This window comes from Falco punctatus, assembly GCF_963210335.1.
Source record: "Falco punctatus genome assembly, chromosome: 6".
Classification (NCBI taxonomy): Eukaryota; Metazoa; Chordata; class Aves; order Falconiformes; family Falconidae; genus Falco; species Falco punctatus.
The window spans coordinates 41,240,887-41,262,631 of record NC_137585.1 but is presented as its reverse complement, the minus strand read 5'-3'; the positions used below and the strand labels follow the sequence as shown (position 1 = coordinate 41,262,631).

The 21,745-nt window shown below is 33.2% G+C and overlaps 1 protein-coding gene across 1 annotated transcript in view; it reads right to left on the bottom strand.

Annotated features, from left to right (window-relative positions):
* LRRIQ1 (leucine rich repeats and IQ motif containing 1) overlaps positions 1-21,745 on the bottom strand; it is a 117,062-nt gene that overhangs the window by 31,873 nt on the left and 63,444 nt on the right. The window contains exon 22 of the mRNA XM_080394214.1: positions 14,701-14,802. Coding sequence (XP_080250340.1) covers positions 14,701-14,802 — 102 coding nt within the window. The remainder of the gene's footprint in view (positions 1-14,700; positions 14,803-21,745) is intronic.

Genomic DNA, 21,745 nt, shown 5'->3' with positions numbered 1-21,745 from the left:
AGACATAGGGATTGAATAGTGGAGGGCTAATAATAATAATGCAAGAATGGGTTGCTTGGGTCAATTAAAAATAAGTCACAGAGGTGGGAAGAAAAAATAAAGGAACAATTGCACACTGGTTTAACACAGATCCACAGTCTCTATTAAATTACATGAGTTTCCCTTGTCCACCAAATAAAGATTTGTATCTTAAAAAAAAATATCCAGAAAACAGAACAATATTCTGCCATTTGATTACACTGGTTAATTTTGTACTATTTAAACCATTAAACTTAGACTTAAGTAGACTACTGTTCAAACACATTCATATCAAGGAAATAATCAGAAAAATTGATTTATTTCTTCAGAATGCTACAGCAGTCATTTAGCACTGGAATTAAACAGAGTTATGGCTATTTACCTCAGTAAATGACAAAGCCCATGTCGATTTTTCACCATATAAAATCAGAAGAAAAGTAGAAGAAAAAGCAAGAGAATGAACTGCACAAACATTTGGAGATGTTGAGATTCTAATTTCTCTGAAACCTCCCAAGTTTGGAAATGCAAATACCAAGCTCTGGTGACTGAGTCTATGATTTTGCATTTATTAAAATTTTGATTAAATGCTACATAGTCACAGACTCCATTCAGCTGAAATATATCAGATGCTCTGGGTATCTTTATCCAAGCATCAGACTCTTCAGCCCCAGTACATAGTGGGTTTTTACATTGTGGTAATAGTATAAGAAACAGCATTGCTATTAGGATAGTAAGAAATTTTCATATTGGATTAATGCTGCTGTGAAAGTGAAGATAGAGTGTATTTTACTCAGGAATAAATGTAAAACAAGAGACAACAGATATGATTAAGAGTATATATACAGAAGAATTGAGTATCACACAAATTGAAAATTGAGTTTCCTCAGGTTCCCAAAACTTGAAAAGATGAAAGTTGCATTACAACTAACATTTCTCAGTCCAGCCACCCAAGGGCAGACTTGTTTTATGTATAGGTTGGGAAACAACACTAAACAGCTTCATGTTTGAAAAACTAGGTTGGTTCTTTCTTAAAAAACAAACAAAAATACCACAAACCCAAACCCCACTCTACAAAGGAGAAACTACAGGGATGATATTCTACCCAAAAGCACACAGAGAGTTCCTGATGTAAACTACTCCTTCCTGCAATCAACACTCCTCAAGATCCACTCAGGCATTTACAAGTTCAAAAGGCACATAAAAAACCTTACAGCACCATGCTGTGCTTTGAGAGTATTCTTTTGTATAGTTTTCTATGAACAGGGTGTTTTGTAGTCTATATACTACCTGCTTCAGCCACTTGGCACAGACAAATTTCAACAGTGCTGCTGCAAAGTAAATTTTGGAGTACAGCCAAGAGTTACCCAGAGATCTTTGGATAGTCAAGGCCCTAAGAACCAAAGAAACCAAGGAAGAGTAAAAAAATATTTTGAAATGGTGTGTTCAGCATTTCTATGCTTAGTTATCCATTAGTAAATGTAAGGAATAAATAAGACGGATGTAGACTGAGCCCATTTAGTTTTTTCTTACCACCTACACTCTCACATGATTTCTTTTTCATCCCCCAAACCTGCTTAGTACAGACCCTAACTGTAGTTTTTCTCATAATCTTTGGGAAATAATAAACTCCCTAATGATGGACGTTCTCTACTGAAAAGAGGAATGGATTTTATATTGCTCAGGAGAAAATTAATGGGTGCATAACAAAAAAAAATTACAGAATATTTTGATAGATTTTATTTCTATACATTCCCTGTTCTTGAGATTAACTGACAAGAAGCTTGAACAAAAGTGTTTAGTTGCTCAGTAATGAAACAGCATTCCCAAACAAGAAAAAATTATCACTTCATATGGAGGACAGAGGAATACCTTTCTCTAAATCAATAAACCAACCAAAATTATTTAAGTCGTCAGATCTTCCAAAAGAATTCTCAAAAAAAAAATAATACAAAGGAACATTTTGTAAGAATGAAGAAAGTCTAACTACTATGTTGTCCCCTATCAAGAGGGTAAAAAATACAAAATGTAGCAAATTTCATTGAGTGTGACAACCATTAAGGTAGGTTTTGTTTGTATTGAAGGACTCAAAAGTACAAGAAAGGAACAAAAAAATCCAAACCCAACAAAAATTTGTTCAAAATAAAAATTTTAGGTTTCTATATGACAAGAAGATACATGTGCCAAATATAAAAATATAATAAAAAAGTCATTACTCAGGAGCAGCATGAAGTTAGTCAATGAAGCTGACTTACACCACATTAATAATTGTCTCATAATTTTTATGAACAAGTAATTAAAATAGGTAATTCTATCTCATACCTTGGGAATGTACATTTTAAAAAGTCTTTATTATGTTTACCCTTGAAAATAAACATTTTTCCTAGATAGTTATCTAAATAATATATGACTTTTTTTTTTTTATGAACTCATGTTCGTCAACATGTGATGTACACAAGTACCATATGTGAGTGGTACTTATTAATGAGAGTGAAATAATGAAATTATTGTATCAATGTAAATTTGTAGTTCAGTTATGAATACCTATGAGGTGGTTATATATTGTATCTATTATGTATATATAACATTTTAAAATTAAAAGTTTTATTTTGTGTGGGTGAAACTATTTCTGACTTACTTTCTGATGTTGACTTGAAATACCTGTTGGTACTTGATGAATGTACTGCGACAATAATTCACAGCTTTGTCAGTGCTGTAATGCATAACAGCAGAACTACCCTACATTGTCAAATATACACACAAAGTCTACACAGACTAAGTGCAAGGCTGCTGTTGAATTTACTTTATAGTAAAACCCAGAGGTACCACTGAAGATCAGGCCTGTCATTATGCCAAACATTGTATAAACAAGGCTTGATTTAATGTTCATTGAATTAAATGGAAAAAAAGTCTCAGATAGAAATGGTTCTTTTTTTCTTAAGACTCTACATCTAAAGTGAGTTAATCCCCAAGTGTGTACAATTCTTACATATAGCTTAAAAATAACCATAAATACTAAACTTATAAGTGACTATAAATAAATATAGACATAAAAGTACTAATTCTTCTTATTAAGTTATACTTAATTGGCTGATACATCATGGAAGAAAATAAACAATATGAAATTCCAGTGTCTTATGGATCTATTAAAAAAAAAAAAAGGAAATTCCATTTTAAAGAAGGACATGTAAAAAAAGCAAAACAAAACCACAATTTGTTATGTTGCCCCAGGTTAATTCTTAATTCATATGGCTCAAAGAACTTAGTATTTTTATATATTTCTTGATTAATTGGATAGAAATTTTCAGCTTGTAAACACATGAAAAATGCAATAATTGAAACACCGTATATAATTTTAGAGAAACCAACACTTATTCAAGAGTATTCAGCCCCATGGGAATTGAACTGCTTTAATTATTTTGATTTTGGATCAGTTATAGTTACAATGGCACAGGTCTTGTGGGTTTTATTTTCTATCCATGCAGAGAAGTTTTGAATGATTTACCTCACTGAATGAAGAAATCAGAGTTGAAAAAGGAATAAATTAGCCCTGATTCATCCTGTTCTTTTATAGAATTTTTTTTAGACCTTTATTTAATTTTTTTTCTAATGAGAAAATGAACAAAACAAAAAACCTAGTTCTACTACTGAACATAATTTAATCTTCCTTAAGCTTGACAGTAAATATTTTATTCTTAAAGTAGGTGTGTTTAAATTAGTTTCTTTTTCACTAAACTTACTAGCTAAACTTGGTATCAAACTCTGCAACCCACTGACATATATTTCTATGTACATATATATAAAATTTTTTTGGAAAGGAGGGAATAAGTTAAATACCATGATGACTCTGAATAGGTGAGTTTTCTTCATGTGTATTCTGTTTACATTTGCAATAACATTCAAGACAGCCATAACTAACTTAAAAGTATAATCTATTTTATCTGTTGCTTAACAACAGGTAAACCAGTTGTCCATCCCTACCTTTGCAGCCAATTATCTAAGATCCAGCAAATAGCACAGGAACTTACAGAGCATTAAGGTCTGATCCAGAAAGGAGTGAAACCCCATAAACTCCAATTAGGTAAGCAAACTCCCACTTGAGATTAAATAACTTCAGTAGTTAGTCTTATACTATTTACTCCAGAAGAAGGGAACAGAAGCTTATATTATGAGTTTTACAACATTATAGACTAAATTAGGCTATTAAAATTGTATTATCTCACATGGGAATTTGCTAAAAAAAAAAAAAAAAAAGAAAGAAAAATATATAACTGGCCAAAGATTTTACCTCCACTGTAACAGTCACTGTCATGAAGAAGAATGAAGAGCATTTCATGGTCAAGTTTTAATGTAACAAGGAAATACGTGCTTTTTGCCTTGCATCAAACTTGTTTTACAAGCAAGATTCTAATATAGTTTCCCTTTCATAGAAGATATAACAATTTTAACACAAAGTAATCTAAGTGAAAAGGTGAACAGAATTCTTTAAAACAGTTAAGAGAAATATTGAAATATTCAATGGAAATATTTACAGAAATTTTTTAAATGTAACTACAAAAGTAAGCACAAAGCATTATTTTGTTCGTCAAGAACTTTCTACTTTTCTGTAAATCTAAATACATTGAATAGAAGCAGTATGTTAGAGGTACTGATAACAGAGGATAGAAAAAAGTGTACATCTGCAATGAGAATACAAAATATGTATGTAATCAATACAGAAACTTGTCTGTAACTTGTACCACAGTTCTTGAAACTCTCAGATCTTTGAACTTCTCCATATTTTGGTTCAGTGAATGCATCAATGGACACTAAAACTGGAGAAATGCCTGAATAGTACCATCACCCTCAAGGCAGCCAGGTCTCTGAATAGCCTTTCCTTCAGGATTCTGGCTAGAAGAGGAAGAAAACAGGAGAATAGAATGCAATGAAGTAGCAAAATAATAACGAAAACCAAGATATCTAATTTTCAATTATATTTAAAAGTCTTAATTCTACTCACCACCTCCTGGTTTCCAGATTCTTCAGCTTTCACCTGACTAATCCTGAATAATTACATCTCACAGTGCTCTGGGTGCTCATCAGTACTATTTCCTTGTGCAACTATATTAATTATGCAATGAAAAAAGGGGATTTGCCCCTAGTATTTCCATAATGAACATATTGTTGATGGGAAGTCATAGAAATATGTAACACTTGCACAGGGGAAATAAATTTCAAAGGGATTAGTATGATGCATGGATAACAGCATGCTTAGTAATATACTGAAATAATACTATTTGTACAAAGGTATAAAAACCAAAAATCCCAAGCAGCTATAACTGTGGAAGAAGCAAATTTTAAAATTTATTCCAAGTAAGCTTTCATAAATATTTCCATTTGCAATAAATGAAAGATGTTTGAAAGAGAATTTTGAATACAGTGCACACAACTCACATAGAATGATGACAGCCTATGCAGTGTTTTTAGCATATGCAGACCAGACTACAAGTAGAGTCCGACAAAAACTAAGAAGGCAGACCTGGCTAAGAGTCAGGAGTCACGCTTATTAAATTGAACTCTCAGGGGTATCATGCAATCAGGGGTCACAATCGAGGCAACAGAAGCAATGTCACGATATCAGAGAAAGGGCCAATTCAGACCTGCTCCCTGACAGGCAGTGAGGTCACGGCTTGCGGCAAATAACTGTATTAAAAGGGAATATTCTCTGCACACTTTTAGAACTGTCATCTGAACAAACAAAGCCAGGTCATTGGTAGGTTAAATCAGAACTTTCTGCCTCAGCAGCACATAGCTTCTTTTCTTTTTACATTCACTACTAATTTCTCAATTACCAAATATACTTCAGCTAATAAAGCATATTGTCAGTAAATTTAACTTTGAAGTACACAGTAGTGTTTAAATTCATCCTTCTTAAAAGTTAAATTCTATCCTGATCTCTTCATAAACTGAAAACTACTGAGCTTGCTTCTTATTAGAAAACAAAAAGCATACAAGTGCTTTAGCAAAATGACTCCACAGTCAATTTTTTAGTCAGCCTGATACTCAATCTGCATTTAGAAACCATTCAAAAAATTAAAATTATTCATAATTTGCTTGTTTAATGATGATTGTGAAAGAGAAATTAAGTTATTTTGTGTAGCTACATGGATTTTGTTATCTCATTACCTGCACTGAGTTATCTACAAGATTCTAAAAATACAGTAATTACTGAAATTATAACCATGTTGGATTAGCTAACCGGACAAGAAACCTGCAAAAGATGAACTATTCTAGAATGTCGTGTAAATAAAATTTTATTCAAAAATATTATATCTGTATGCAGTCTTTCTTAGGAATACAAGAAAAAATACCTATGTAAATACATATATATATATATATAAAAGTGGAAAAATCAGTATTTCTGCCTTTTTAATATGTGTAAGCCACATAAAATATCTGCAGTGCATACATCAAAACAGCACAAACCTACAAATTTCAAACAACTGCTAACATGTTTTCATATTGCAGGTGATAAGAATTGAACTGTGAAGTTATGAAGTTGGAAGATGTACATTATAGAAATAACAGTATAAAAGTTACATAGATATCACTGCATGATTGAACATCTTCACTAAAATATTTGATTTACTTGCAGTTCATTGTAATATCATTGTCTACCACACATACCATTTTATAGATTCTATGAAATTTCTAAAAGTTATAGAACTTTGCTATAAGGGTTAGTATTGAACGGCATAGAATTTTTAATACCTAGATTTCAATTTTGAAGTCGTTTTAATGTTTTGCTTGAAAAATGTTGCACACTATGCAAATATATAATGTATATGAATTACAATATTATTTATAAAAAAGAAAGAGACTTAAATGTGTGTTTCATATTAAATACATGAAAATGGCTTTTTTGTAATACTGTAGATCTCTAGCCTCATTAACACTATTAATTCTCCATAACACCACATTTCTCATTACAGAATAGGAGAAAATGAATTCCTGTATAAAAAACTTAAATCAATCAATGAAAAGCTCTGGGGTGAAGGCCTTCCTTTAATTCACCTCTGAAAGTACTTAAAATATGCATAGGTAGTACTACTAAAATTTATAGCTACAGGAAACATTTCTTTCACTGTACATTTAAAACATGTCATGTTGTCCAACTGAAATAAGTTTTGTACCTATAAAATATTTCTAAGAATACATTCTATCCCTTGTCCACAGCTAAGCATTTGTGCAATGCAACATTCATGACGCAGACTATACAATTTCTGTGGCCTATATGAAACTAACATTTGTATAGCAATATGATTTTAATGCTTGAAACACTCACTTTGGAAAATGCTTGGGGTATATCTCAAAATGCACTTTTAATAACCTCTTCATTAGCAATTAGTTTTTTGAAGTGTAAAAAGACTATTGGATACTGTTCAGAAAAAGCAAAACAAATAAACAAACCAACCCTTATTGACTACAGTCCCCAGGCATCCAAACAGATGGCAACAAATTCAACAATTACCTTTAACTAGACGTACTAAATCCAAGTGCTGTAACATTATTTTAGAGGAATTTAGCCAAACCTATTCTCCCTTACCCCCTCCAAAGAAACCATTTGGATTTAACTTGTTGCTAAAATTATCTCTTTTGCACTCTAAGACCTGGGTCACAACCTTACTTAGGGACAGGAAATAGTTATCAGGTCACTGAATGGTCAAATGAAAAAGGATTTGAAATGCTTCGGTACTCAGGGATCTATTCATCCAAAATGACTGCCTTATGCAGTACTAAAAGCTGTGGTTCTGAATGTGGAGTCAACTTCTTTACATATACAGTGGCTGAGATGCAGATGTCTACACTACTGAGCTTTTGGCCATAAAATGTCAAGGAAAGAAAAGAGGTAGAATCTCAGTAAGTGCAAATAAAATTATCTGAACTATTGTGTTACCTTATTCAACAATGAGAAAAAATAGTACTTAACCTCTGATGACAGTTCGGGTGAAATGTCATTCCCACTGAAGTCATCATTGGATAGTTACTAGCAAAAAAGCAGTAAGACTTTTTTTTTTTTTTTTTTTTAAACATGTAATTCCTTTTAGGTTAAAGATGGTAAATTACTATGCCATGAAAGCACAGGTGACAGCCTACACATTGTACAAAATTCAGGTTTTGGAAGTTTTTTGGAACACACACATACACTCTTAGCTTAGAGACCTCATTTACGTCTGATGCACTAATAAAGTCCTTAGACCACCACAAATTACCACAGTCTCCAAAATAGAGACAGGAACAAAGAGATAATACATAGGCAGGTGAAACGCCGTCAGAAAGCTTTAACATATGAATACAGGAACCCTGAAGACTAGAACCATGGTGAGAATTCATAAAATTAAGCTACTGTATAGTACTTAGGGCAAACACCTCTGTTCAGGAGCTTCAGGCAAATAGAAAAAAAAACATTTTTAATTGACTGTGAAAAGCAAAAATATTAATAATAAATGTTGTATGTCTAGGTCATTTATAAATATTCAGGCACTGAAGTACATGGTATAAATGCACATAAATGATGGTTTACATATTTATTTTTAAACATATACCATAATTCCTGGATTACTTCATTCCATGAAGGCTGAAAAAATCCTACAGTATCATTGATGGACAGGAGGCTAGAAAATTAGGCACAGATTTCATTTTTTAGTTTTATTTTATAATAAGAAACTGGGCCACTAGAACTATGTAACCGAAGCTTGAGTGTGTGCACTGTAAGGCCCCTGAAGTCTTTTACAACTTTTCAGCGTACCGCTGTTGTGAACTGGGTTTGCACTCTGCCAGCAGAGCAGCTCTGACCCATGGAGAGCACTCCTTCAGATCAACACTGCCTCAGGCTTTACTGCTTTCTCCAAGAAGTCTTACATTTCAGGCATCAAGTTGAATTTCTTCTGGAGATGATTAACCCAAACCCATGACAGATTTTTTCCAAGATATCCAACTCCTTATGTTTATTTTATCCTGGCTCTTTTTGGATGTACTGGACACAAGTAACCTACTCATTTTACATGTTAAAGGGCTGGTGGAGAGCCATTAATTCCTTAAAATGAGAAAATATTTCAGTGCGAGAGTTCTGTTGTGTGAGCTCAAACTATATAATAAGAAACAAAGCTATAGAATTTTGAGTTTAAAAGATAGATCCCCTTCCACACTACAGGTTTCTGTAACACATTTTCATCACATCTCAGGACAGATCATACATTCTCTGGAAATGCACTATTCTGTCATTTTTCTCAGTGCTGTATGGTTCAGAAACTGCTTCCCTAATGTGGCATACAAATTTAAAGCGTGGGAGATATGTAATAATTGCATTGGTATTGTAAACATGGCAATTCAGCTAGTAGAATTGCAGCAAAGCCAGATTTAGAATGTGGTTATTAATTTTTTCAGACCACAGCTCAGTAAAAGATGACTTAATTTAGAAATGGATGTTTACAAACAATGTACTTCCTGGGAGTTGAAGCCATTTATATTTTTCCATTGAAAAAAGCTGGTTTTGTCTTTTAGAAATTAGCTAACACAAATTATTAACTATAGTTCAATGTCTTTTTAAACGCTCTTAAATAACAAACAACAAACAATTTAAGGCACAGAAATAATGAACATTAGCATTCCACTCTCAACACCTTCTATTAACTCTCTTGCAGATATTTAAAAGTATCAGCAATTTGAATCAATATAAATTCTATTTAATTACTGCATATACCTTTTCTTCAATGTATTCATACTGCGTAATACAGAAAATCTAAGAAACTATGTTGATTATTATGTCACCATATTTTAATAAGATTACATATTTAACTCAAAAGTAACCTTAAAATTCCACTCTCTAAAGTCTCTAGTTCACATTTTTAATTAGCACTAGTAATAATAATCTATAAAAATGTTTCGCCATATTTTTCACTTGAGATTACAAGAAGTTTCATAATTGTGAACTATCAGAAAGCTGGAAAACAGATGACTTTAAACGGATCCTTGATATTTATATTCCAGTCATATGACATAATCACAAGATCATTTTACCTCTTACTCTTGTTCCAGTATGAAAAATAAATGTTATTTCTACTGACAATTTAAAGAGAAATGAATAAATATTTCCATAATTAAAAGCAACCCGAGAAAGCATAATCTGTTCATTATTAAATTTGTATTGGTGAAATCTGTCTTAACATTATACCCATTACATTTTCTTTAGTCACCGATTAGCATAAAATGACAGGAAATACAGTACTGCCAATTAGAACTACAGGTTCCCAAACTACAGTAAACATATCTTGACAGCATAGTCCAATGCATTTTTAATATAGTTAAACTTCCTGGTAGTGGTCATTGAGCACACTCCTGGGTAAAGTCAAGTTGTATTGTTTCCACTCCTTTGAAGTGTACGGTATAGACGTGCCACTGCTGGATATGGATATGACTAAAAATAAATGTACTATATGTGCCAATAAATCACTTAATCTACATAATTAATTAGAGCACAGTCTATGAAATTCTGAGAAAGTAAATGAATTATACCCAAATAGTACTTGACTAGTTTGATTGGACTTTCAGCTGATCTACTGTATCCTTCCAACTTGCTCTGCAGATTGGAATCCAGTTTCCCATTCCACTGAACAGAAATTATTTGGATAACCCACCCAAATTGTTGAGGTAGATGGATTAAAGAGGACTCCAAAAGATATACACTGTTCCCAAAGCTTGTAGCAAAACAATGTGCTAGGCCTCGGGGCTCATTCTTTAGTTTTCAGCTGCTGTGCCAGGACAAAGCACTCACACTGTTGGTTGGAAAAGTAGGTATCCTTCCTCTGTGTAAATGAAATTACAGACCCTGTAATTACAGACCCACAGCCGGCAGAGATGCTCTGTTACACAATTCAGCCAGGACTAACTGGAATTTCCCAAGAGAAGGAGTCAAAGGTATATTCTTCCTTCAATTCCTGATCTACTTTATCCAAAATAGTCAGACTATTTTACGTTAAATTAATAACTGAAATAGCCTCCAGACAGCAAGAGGAAACACAGTTAAAAAGCTTTCTAAAAATACGCTTTGCTGCAAAATAGGAAATGATAAAAATTATCTGTGTTTCTTACAATGTTTCCAAAATTTTGAGATCTTTGAAATGTCACCAGCTACAAAACACAAAAATGTCCAAGAATTTTCATTAAAAGAGTAAACAGGCATATTTCTTTTGTCAATGAACTAGCACTAACTGAAAATCAACAATTATGGTGGAAGCATAACCCTATCACATCAAAAAAAGCGGTGTAATAGACATAATCCCAGGAAGTGTCCAGCAAATCATCAGAAGTGAAAGTACATCAAAAGTCAGGCTTTCCTCTGTCTTCAGGTTTTTGATCAGGCTATAGCTTCTTAAAAGAAGCAGTAAACACATATTTATAGTTCCACATTCTGTGGCTTCACAACCTACTGAAGTTAATGTCACAATATATGATTTAAATAATAGTTTTAATGAAACTGTATTATACAATGACCACATGCATTAAATAAATTTTAAAGAAACTGAAACAGAATCTAGAGAGAAAGCGTTAGTAGTACAATATGCACTTTGATACTAGAAATTACACCAGAGATTAATTGTTCATAATTTACTTTCCTTTCAAAACATACAACTATGAAAGCATAACTGCTATGCTTATTGAATTCATATACCTACTTATACTCATGGTATATGCATACATATTTGTGTGCGTATATACACATATATTGTACAGATATGTATTGACACATACACATATATATAACAAACACATGCACTAACAAACAATTAATTACATTCCCATAGTTCACGCCTTCAAATGTTGCTTGTATTTTTAAATGCTTGGTTTTTGTCTGTCAGAACAATGCTTCCTCGTGCTGTTGAAGCATGTCATACAAAGGGGTTTGTCTCTGCCTAACTTCTGTGTGCTATTGCGGTACAAATGTGAAATAATGGTCCCCTGTGGGGATTTTTATAACATCAGTGAGTAAAGCAGGATTCTTCTAAAATTCAATAAAAATTTATGATGTCACTCAAGTTTTGAAAATGTATTTTCCTACAATGTTTATGTCAAATTAGAGATATGTGAATTGTCTCAGGGGATTAAATTTATGCAAAAGTTTTCAAAGTCAGATATTAGCATTTTGCATGCCAGCTCATCACAACTTCTGTCACATGAAAATAGTTGAATATTGCATCAACACTACGACCTCACTCTGTTTAGATATCCCTTTACAGATGCTGCATGATACTACACTATCACTATGATGCAGTAGCTTAGATGAGAAGGCAAATTATGACACAGCATAACCCTTATCTCATAAACACACAACCATCAGATATTAAGCTCATTCCTTTTCAGTCTTTTATACCTCTTATTTTGTTATTCTTTTTTCTTATTTGTATTTTTGAACACAAACTAAAGACGCAATAAAGACAGAAGACATTTTTTACACATTTTAACTGGATTACCTCTTAAATATTCACTACCATGACGTGTTCAGTTTGAAAATCTAAAACCACTCTAATTGTTTCACTTCTGAGGACATCCTGTTTAAAAAGTAGTGACTCTGTTATTTAACAGAATTCCTCCTTGAATGGAGGAAGCTTATTTCCACCATGCAATGGACTGGCCTGCATTCTCTCCTGACCTAAAATATGGTGTCCACAAGATTTATAGGTACAGAGTGAAAACAGTCCACCTTCTTGTTACAGAAAGAACTCCCATCACAGAACAGACCCAAAGAAATCTATTCCAGGCAAAAGAGGAAGAAATGGTCAAAAGGTGAGAGAGGGGAAATGGGAAACACACTTTTCTGTGAGTGAGGGAAGAAATGACTAATAACACAATTCTCTGAAATTATCCTGCAGGTGCTTTGCTTTGCAGTAGATAACATGCAAAGTGTTACCAAATTCTAAATTTAGAACCTTTTAGTTCTGTCTGACAGTATCTCATATACACATAAATAAATACTTTGTGCTGCACTCTGGCTCTAGCTTACAACTAGTGTTTTCTGACCATACCATCTGAAGTAGCAATGCCTCATGTAGAAGGACAATTTTATATTTTGGTTAAGAAAAAGGGTATTGCTCGTCCTCTTGAAGGCAACAGATTGTATGTAAGCACCCAATAAAAGATTGCTGAAAACAGAATCTCAGATTATTAGCTGGCCAAAGGAGTACAATGGTCCTTGAAATGAAAGATAAACAAGAGTGCCACTACAGTGCTTGCCTTTTGATGTCTAATCTGCTGTGGTGCCTTCTCTCCATGTATTCAAAAAGTAATTTTGGTAATCTTTAGAATGCATACATTGGCTTTCCTAAACAAAGGGAAATGTCTCCAGGCAGGAACAGACAAACTGGTGGCAGAAAAGCTAGGCTAAATGTACATTGACTTTAGGGTACTGAACCTGGGATCAAACTCCTCTCTTCAACATGGTTTTGAACATTCACACTACTGCTTGTAGGCTTTGAGCACCCAGTGTTTTGCAGACAGTCTGCATGTCCTACTTCTCCAGCATATGTCACATTTGAGCATATAAGCATATGCCACAGGAACAGATGTGAGACACCGGGAATGCTAAATCAGGCACAGTACATACAGACTCTATATTCTAGGTAAATTCATGCTTGGATCCAAGGCAAGTAATCATGCAAACATTTTTCCTCTTCAGAATTCACCAAGAGTTGTTTCTAACCAAATTTGAGCAGGGTTTATGAATGTGAGGCAAATCCAGACTTTCATATAGCTAGGTTAATTGACTGAATTGCAGTTTGGGTATACTCTGATTGCACACCTCTCTCAGACAGGTTCTAATTTCTATCCTTATTCAGTGAATGTTAATACAGTTTTATTATTTTTAATTTTACTTTGTGGGATTGGGAATAAATCAGATAGAGTATAGCTGTGTCTTTGAGAAAGATAAAAAGACAGAGGCAACAACTGACAACTTACTGAGCACACTATTGAGTTGCAAAAGGAATCAAAACAGTCTAAAACCAATGCCTCTGGAGATGCTCAGCTTCTAACATCATGGGTATTTTAAATTGACCTGGCCTTACTGAACCAAGGAGAGTTTTAACATGAATTTCAACAGTAAAACAGCAACATCAGTGTTTAAATGTTTTTGGAAAGCCAATTTTATATTTACATGCTGAAGGTTCTTTTCTTGTCTTCAAGAAGAGAAGAATGTCAAATGGTGGGGTTTTAGGGAATATATGTGAAAGTAGCTTCTTAAAAACGTATTACGGTTGTCAGGAATCAATGGCTAGCTTGAGAAAAAGTGAAAATAAGATGAAGAATTTGAAGTGATATTTCATTTATAAAATTTTATTCTAGTGCTTTGTATTTTACACCTCTGTGACATGCTTTGATGGTTTTTATGATGAAGATTTAATAATAATAATAAATAAATAAATTAGTCACTAGTTCATTACAAATTAATGTCTAGGAGCATCCCCCCTGCCCTCCCCAATGAATTGAAATGTTTCACTGATGTAACTTGAGATATCCAGGAACAGATAAAAACCTTAAACTCCTGCTTTCTATTTGTGCATATTGTTTTACGTTTCAAGTAGGCTTGCTTAAAAGACATTAAAAGTTATATATGCTTATATGCATAAAGCTAAGTAAAATACTTGTTCATACCTTCAAAGTAACCAGCATATATAGGCTGTGTCTTCCTTGGTGGTTTCACATGGAGATGTTTATTTTCATTGTTTTTGAACAACGCCAGGCACACAGCTGGGTCTAGATGACAAGAACAAGTTAAAATCAAAGGTCAGACCTGGCTCATTCATTCCTTCAAGCAGTTTTTCACCTTTTAGCCACTTAATAAATGAAAATACCTTTAAAATTAGGTTTTATATTCACAAAGGATTATACTTTGTAAAATAAAGCAACATAAATACACGTGCAACTGAGAACTAAAGTCACTATTTTGCAGGATTTTAACACTAGTAATCTTTTAGCTAGCTCATCTCCAAATTAAAAATAAATTCTAAAGCATATATTTCCAGAAAATATTAAAAAAATCCTGCTTTTAAAGCTTGAAATTAAAGCAGAAATATTAGCAGAATATATACCAAGCACTGTTTCTAAAAGCTTTGGTTCAGAACTATTCAGCAGGCTAAATCAAGTCATTTATACCTATAAAACATTAACAGGAGGAAGTTTATTTTTTAAAGGCTAAACTTAGAGATAATAAGCTAACCTTCTTTCACGTCCCATCTTTACTGAAATAAAAAATACTCCAAAAGTCTTTTTATACTACATTGTGAAATCTTGAGTAGTTTCCTGTTATTTTGAAAACTTTGCAAAGAAGCAAATGAACACAGAATTGTATATAAACCTAGACAAACATGTTCCTAGACTGGAAAAAAAAAAGAAGTTTAATTAAACAAGGCTAAACTATTGCCAAACCACAGAAGTCAGGAAAGGTGATTCTGATGCATTTTTTTTTTTATGCGAAGGAAGAATTGTTTGCTTGACACAGGAGGAAAGTAGGAGTTTAAGGGAAACTGGGTTAGGAAGAACGTGAAAATTCTAAGCACAGTGCAGAACAAACCAGCCAGTTATTAAAAAAACCCAAAAACCCACACCAAAACCCAAACCCCCCAAAAACCCAACCAACCAAAAAAAAAAAAAACAAAAACCTTGAGAAGAATGTAGAAACAAAAGCAGATACATAATAATGAGCAAAAGTATATAGGGTTTTGTAGGTATGACACTGAGCATAAGATGAGTAAGAGAAAGCCAAAGGAAAAAAATCAAAGGAATATGTTTCATATGGTTAGAAGAAGAAAATAACACAAGCAGAGAAACTCCTGAATATCTGAGGAACAATAAGCCAGAAGTGGTTTGTCTGCAAAGGTGACTACAAACTATCAGAAAAGAGTAGAAACTAATAAAAGTCAAGAGGAACAGCAATAGAACTTAGCAAGAAAGTAGATATAGCAAGGAAAGGATCTAAATTTTCACAAAGAATACAAGTGTAGCAAAAATGAATATGTAAGACACTGCCAGAACAGACAGAGCAGTAAAACATATGAGAAGGAAAGACTCAAAAGAGCATTCAGACAGAATACATTTACATGACTATTCACATCTGATGCTTCATTTAGAGTTTGTTACATGACCTTATTGGTATTTATTGAGAGTTTTTATGAGCATCTATAATACTGCATCAAAGTAAGTAGTTTTTTGTGTGTGTCCTTTATTTATGGAAATAAAGGATCAGAATGCCCTGTTAAATCATTTTTTTATTTATTTTATTTTTAATTCAAAAATTCAAACATTTTTTACAAAGTTTAACAGCAATTTATAAAGTTGGTTTTGACTAGATCTATAATTGCAGTAGACTCTTCAGTTACAAATTAATGGAACATAACGGGATCTGAAGAGCTCCGCTTTTTCTCAGAAAATGCTCTCTTGACACAAGCAAGACATGCAGGCATATTGGAACTTTGCCTTGTAAGCCCAGAGATGTCTAACTGGGTGTGGATACTTTAAGAGAGAGCAGGTTGAGAAAATGCATCAGAATGTTATGGTATTCTTTGTCAGCCCACACTGCAGCAGCATTTGGATGACAGAACGTTCTTAATGGTGTTGATTTCTCATAAAGCAGCAAACTTGACTAACAAAGGAATCAAATGGAAGTTAGGCCATGCCTTCTTCCCTAGGCAGAATTGGCAATACTTTACTTTGTTATCTCAAATTATCTAGAAGAAGCCCTCTCATCTTGTATGATGATTATAGCTTCCAAATTAAGCCAGACGTCAAATTTAAAGAATTTTAACCCACTTTTACTAACTAAAGTATAAATTCAATGAAACAACACAAGAAGTACAATAAATAATGATTAACTCCACTAGTTTTAAAGGTAATTATTAGACTTACTCTGATCACTTTATTCACAAACTGGATTACCAGATTTGTAGGTATTTTCACTTTGCATAGATGCATAAAGCATGCCTATTTTGGCATGTCTCCCAAGTCAAAAATAAATTTGTAGCAACCTAGTGTTCTTCATGGTAGCAAATATTTGGGTGAGTAGATCACAGTAAGATTTGTGATAAAAATATCTTGTGATAGTAATACATTGTATTTTAACAGTTCTCGCTGAAATGTTAAGTAACAGAAATTATAAAAATATTTTAGGTATGAATTATTATTGTGTTTTCTGTACTTGTAAGATAAATAGCCATACAAGTGCTATACATGGATAAAAAATTTACAGAATAATATTTTTTAAAATTACAATTTTTCCAGCACCCACTGTTGGAAACCAATAGTGTTAGTAAAAAGACTTCTAGCTTCTTCTAGCTTTATGCTGGTTACAAAGCCAGTGTTTCTCATCAACAGAAGACCAAAGACAAAGTGACAAAATTGATTAAAAACTCTTATGACAAAATGTGATTGAGGATTTCTACAATTCCTTAAATAACATACTTTTTGCCTATGTGGGTCTATTGAAATTGTTTCAAAATGTCTTAAAAACTTCATCTTTCCTTAATCCAGTCTCCCTCCCAATTCCATGAAAACTCCATCCAGTCCAAAGTTAAACTATACCAAGGATATTTGGGTGAAGTCACATGAAGTTACGAGTTCCAACCTAGATTTTTCAAAGATTTATTTGTGCACAAGGATATCAGTAGTAAAGAAGGTCCATGAACTGGGAAGAGAGGGAAATGATGGAAATTGTTCTTCTAAGAGATTTCTATCAGAAGACTTATCTTTGAGTCTTTGCAAAATAATTTAAATAATCTACAGGGATTTAACACAGTGCCAGACTACTTGAATTTGTACCTACCTGGATCACCTCAACCATTGCCTACAGCTCTTTTGTTATTAAAAATGAGTCCTTTTCTTTACCTAGTCCCAAATGTAGGCAATATTACATAGATTACTTTATAATACTAGTGCTTTTCAGTCTCTGAGCGAGCTAGGGAAATGAACTGCATGTACGCTTTGATGACAAGCAATCAAATGTTTTAGATTTCACACAGAGAACTGTGAAAGAGTCCAATAATTCAAAATCATACAAATATCTTCCTGGACCCTGGCATACTCATTTAAATGTGGCTTATTAGACAATGATCTGTGCTGGCAATCTAGGAACCAGGGAGGTAATTTAATGCACATTGCTTGGCTGACTCCAAATATAGAAGATAAGTTGGACAAACACAAGAAATGTTATAGAAACAATATGGAAGGAATAGTTACTGCCTGATCTGGCATCACATTTGTTAAACAACTTCTTGATAATATGTGAAACTGGAAGAATTAATATTTGTCATTCATTTTTGTTGTGCACTATCTCTAATTAGAAAACCATAAACATATCTGTGCCAACTTTAAAGAGCTGATAAATGAAAGTAGCACACAGTGACAGATACTTATCTATAAGATAATTAAATTTGTAAATTAATTTTGAAGAAAGACCACATTTTGTTCCATCGTTAAACAGCAATGAGAACTCCAACTCATCCATGGCTGAAGTTCCTAGACTATACCACTACATGGAATACACAGCAACAACAGAAGTAGCTTGCTTTCTGCTACTAAGAAAATATAGACAAATGGTCATTTATGTAATGTGTAACAAGGAATAATAATTTCCCCCAGGTTTTTATTCTGACTGTTGTTAATTCCACAAATCAATGTTGTGTAGTCAGATCATCTGTTCTGGAGTTGTGGCTTTTGAGGGGGGTGGGTTGGGATTTTGTTATGGGTTGTTTTTTTGTTTGTTTAATTAGTATTGCGTTGCTGTCTTAAATTCTAAACTGCTGCTAAAAATATTTGCTGATCTCTGTGAAATATCTTTATCATTGTGCTCTGGTTCTAGGAGTCAAGGCCCACTCCAGCTGCTTTTTACCTTTTTTTTTTTTTTTTTCCCCTACCTATGTGGCAGCAACAATTACCATCTGATGCGGTCAGTCACTGACAAGAGAGCTTTCCTTTGGAAAATAAATTGTTAAACAGAAAGTAATACAGCTCTAGGAGAGAGAAGCTGAAAGCAAGACATGGCTTCCAGCTACCCTAAAAGAAAAAGAAGTTAACTTTCAGAGGCTACTAAAAAATCCACTGAATCAAGGAAATTCAAAGTTAAGCAAGAAATTCTGTACTGCTGTGCCAAGACATCTTTAGGAAGATAAGATTGTTATGAGTCATAGATGCTTAATTTTTTTTAAGCATAGTGAGGTGAATTAATGTCTGCTGTATTTCAATTTTTAATTAGAATTTCCATAGAATTTTAGGCACCCCTGATAAAACAGGAATATTTCTGACATTATGCCAGTTTTACTTGGCTGCAAAATTTGTTTTCTTCCCACACTTTTTGTATTATCTTACTGTGGAGTAAAAATAGTTGAAGCAGACACAGCCTACATTTGGTATTGTTAAAATACAGGCCACAATCTTATTTAACTACATAAACAAGCATACATAACTGTAGCGGATTAGGGCATAACAGGCCTTAAGGCCATTAGCTGGTGGGACTGGTCTACTGCAATATAAGCATTGCCTGAATCACTCTGTGTTATAAGGTTATGCTACTTTAAGCTCTTCCTTGTAATACAAACCACAGGATTCAGTGCACTTGCCAGTATTTTCCATATTTTTTCCACTACTGAGAAGGTACATGGCCAGACATATGAGGTAAGATATTTCCCAGTTACTTCTACATATCTACAGTTTAACTCTGTATTTCAGCCAGTCACTCTCAGTTTTGTGTCTAGGCAATGGAGAACTATAAGTGCTTTTACAGTGAGATTCAAGTAGCCTGCTTTTTAATTATTTTAGGAGGAAATTAATAGCATTTAAGGTATCTATTTCTTTGCATAAAAGAATGCAGATGACTAGCTCAGATGTAGACTTCTATAATTTATCAAATTAATCCCATCACTGTTGTGCTAAGAGAAGAAAAATGTTTTAAATGGAAAATGGAAAGAAATAAATTCCTACACCTGAGGATGTTAAGAACTGAACCTGTTCTTGAGTGTTCAATCCAAGCTCCAATTCAGCAGATGCCTTAACTATATTAATGAGCAATTGTAAAACTCTCTGAATGGAAGCTGATTTAACACTTTGCATTTGTGAAACTAAGGCATAAGGCAAAACTTTGATAGCATATGGAAGCAGACAGCATACTCTGACAGGACATTTGTTTCTACAAAACCCATCAGTAACTTAGCAGTACTTGCAATAATAAGACCATTACCATAGACTGTTCAACAGCACATAAAAGATGTTTGGGATGATGCCAAAATCTTAGAATAAAAGCTAAAAGTTTATTTGTTAATAGCTTATAATTTATGTATCTAGAACTTTTAGATGCTTTTCTTTTTGTCAGAACTTTGTGTTTTGCTCTTAAGTCAGATATGTAGTAATAAATGGATATAACATAGAAAATAGATTTTTTACACCTTGCAATTCACACTTTAAGTGGATGCTGGCTTCTTATTTTCTAGTGGGTAGGAATCTTTATCACTAACAAAATTATTTAGAAGGTATTAGCACACCTTCTACTATGTTAATTCAGGAAGCTAAAATGGAAACAGTTGCAATTGTAACACTGAGAACCTGGAAATTCTAAGAACAGAAATAATAATACTTAAAATATATCCTATGACATTTCATACATAGCTTCAGTAAGTACAAGATGGGCAAAGCTCATTTCAGAGGAGATGAAGGTGATGGGATGCTAATTTCTATAGAAATGCTACAAGACAGTGTTGACATTTACTTATTCATTATGCATTTCAATCTGCTTTTAAATACTAGAAGGAATAAAGTCTCTTATGAAATTCCTGCTTCAGTAGGATTAAACTCACAGCAATGGCCTAAGATTGTGAACTCTTTCTCTCTAGGTATACTGGAATTGCAGTAAGTATTCTAGCATGAGCTGTACCACACAGAGATCCAAGAAAGATACTGACAGCCTAATGGCTCTGGTTACAGTTTCCTGATCTGGAGCTGGCTAGCCTCAGGAGGTATATATACTCTAATTTAAATGCTGTAAAGTCCCTCTGTTCAACCAGACCCTCAAAAAGACCCTGGCTTGCTCTCACCACTACAGAGGAGCTAGCTGATGTAAAATATAGTTATATACACAGAGATTCTTACATGAAGAATATTCCATCAGGATAATTTTTTAGTGCAACAGCTGAGATTTAGCATCAGTTTAAGATAAAAATACTTGTTTAGTTGATAAGGTCTACTTGGTCCTTATTGACCAAGGAAGGCCTGACTTTGCCAGTGTGGTATATAAGAAAGAATAGTTGGCTTGATAATCTTTGTACTGAAAAATAATTGAGTATCCAATATTTTCAGTCATATTTCTTGGTTCTGGAAATTACGCTTTCTTCCAATGTGAAAAAAGACTGCAATTTCAATAACTGTCAGATAACTCTATAGAGAAAAATTACATATATGGGTTATTTTTGTGCATGTGATAATAGTCAGAAACACAAAATATGTCTATATGAGGCAGTGTCAAGAAGACAAAATTTGAACCTATAAAAACATTATGCAAAAGTTTTTTAAATTTTTTTAAAAACTAGTAATATACTTTGAGAATATTCCAAGTGGTACATTAAAAATCTCAACACCCATATACCATATTGAATAATCTGAACAAAGTGAATATAAACATATCTAAAAAATCTATTAGAACTACAACAAAAATAGGATA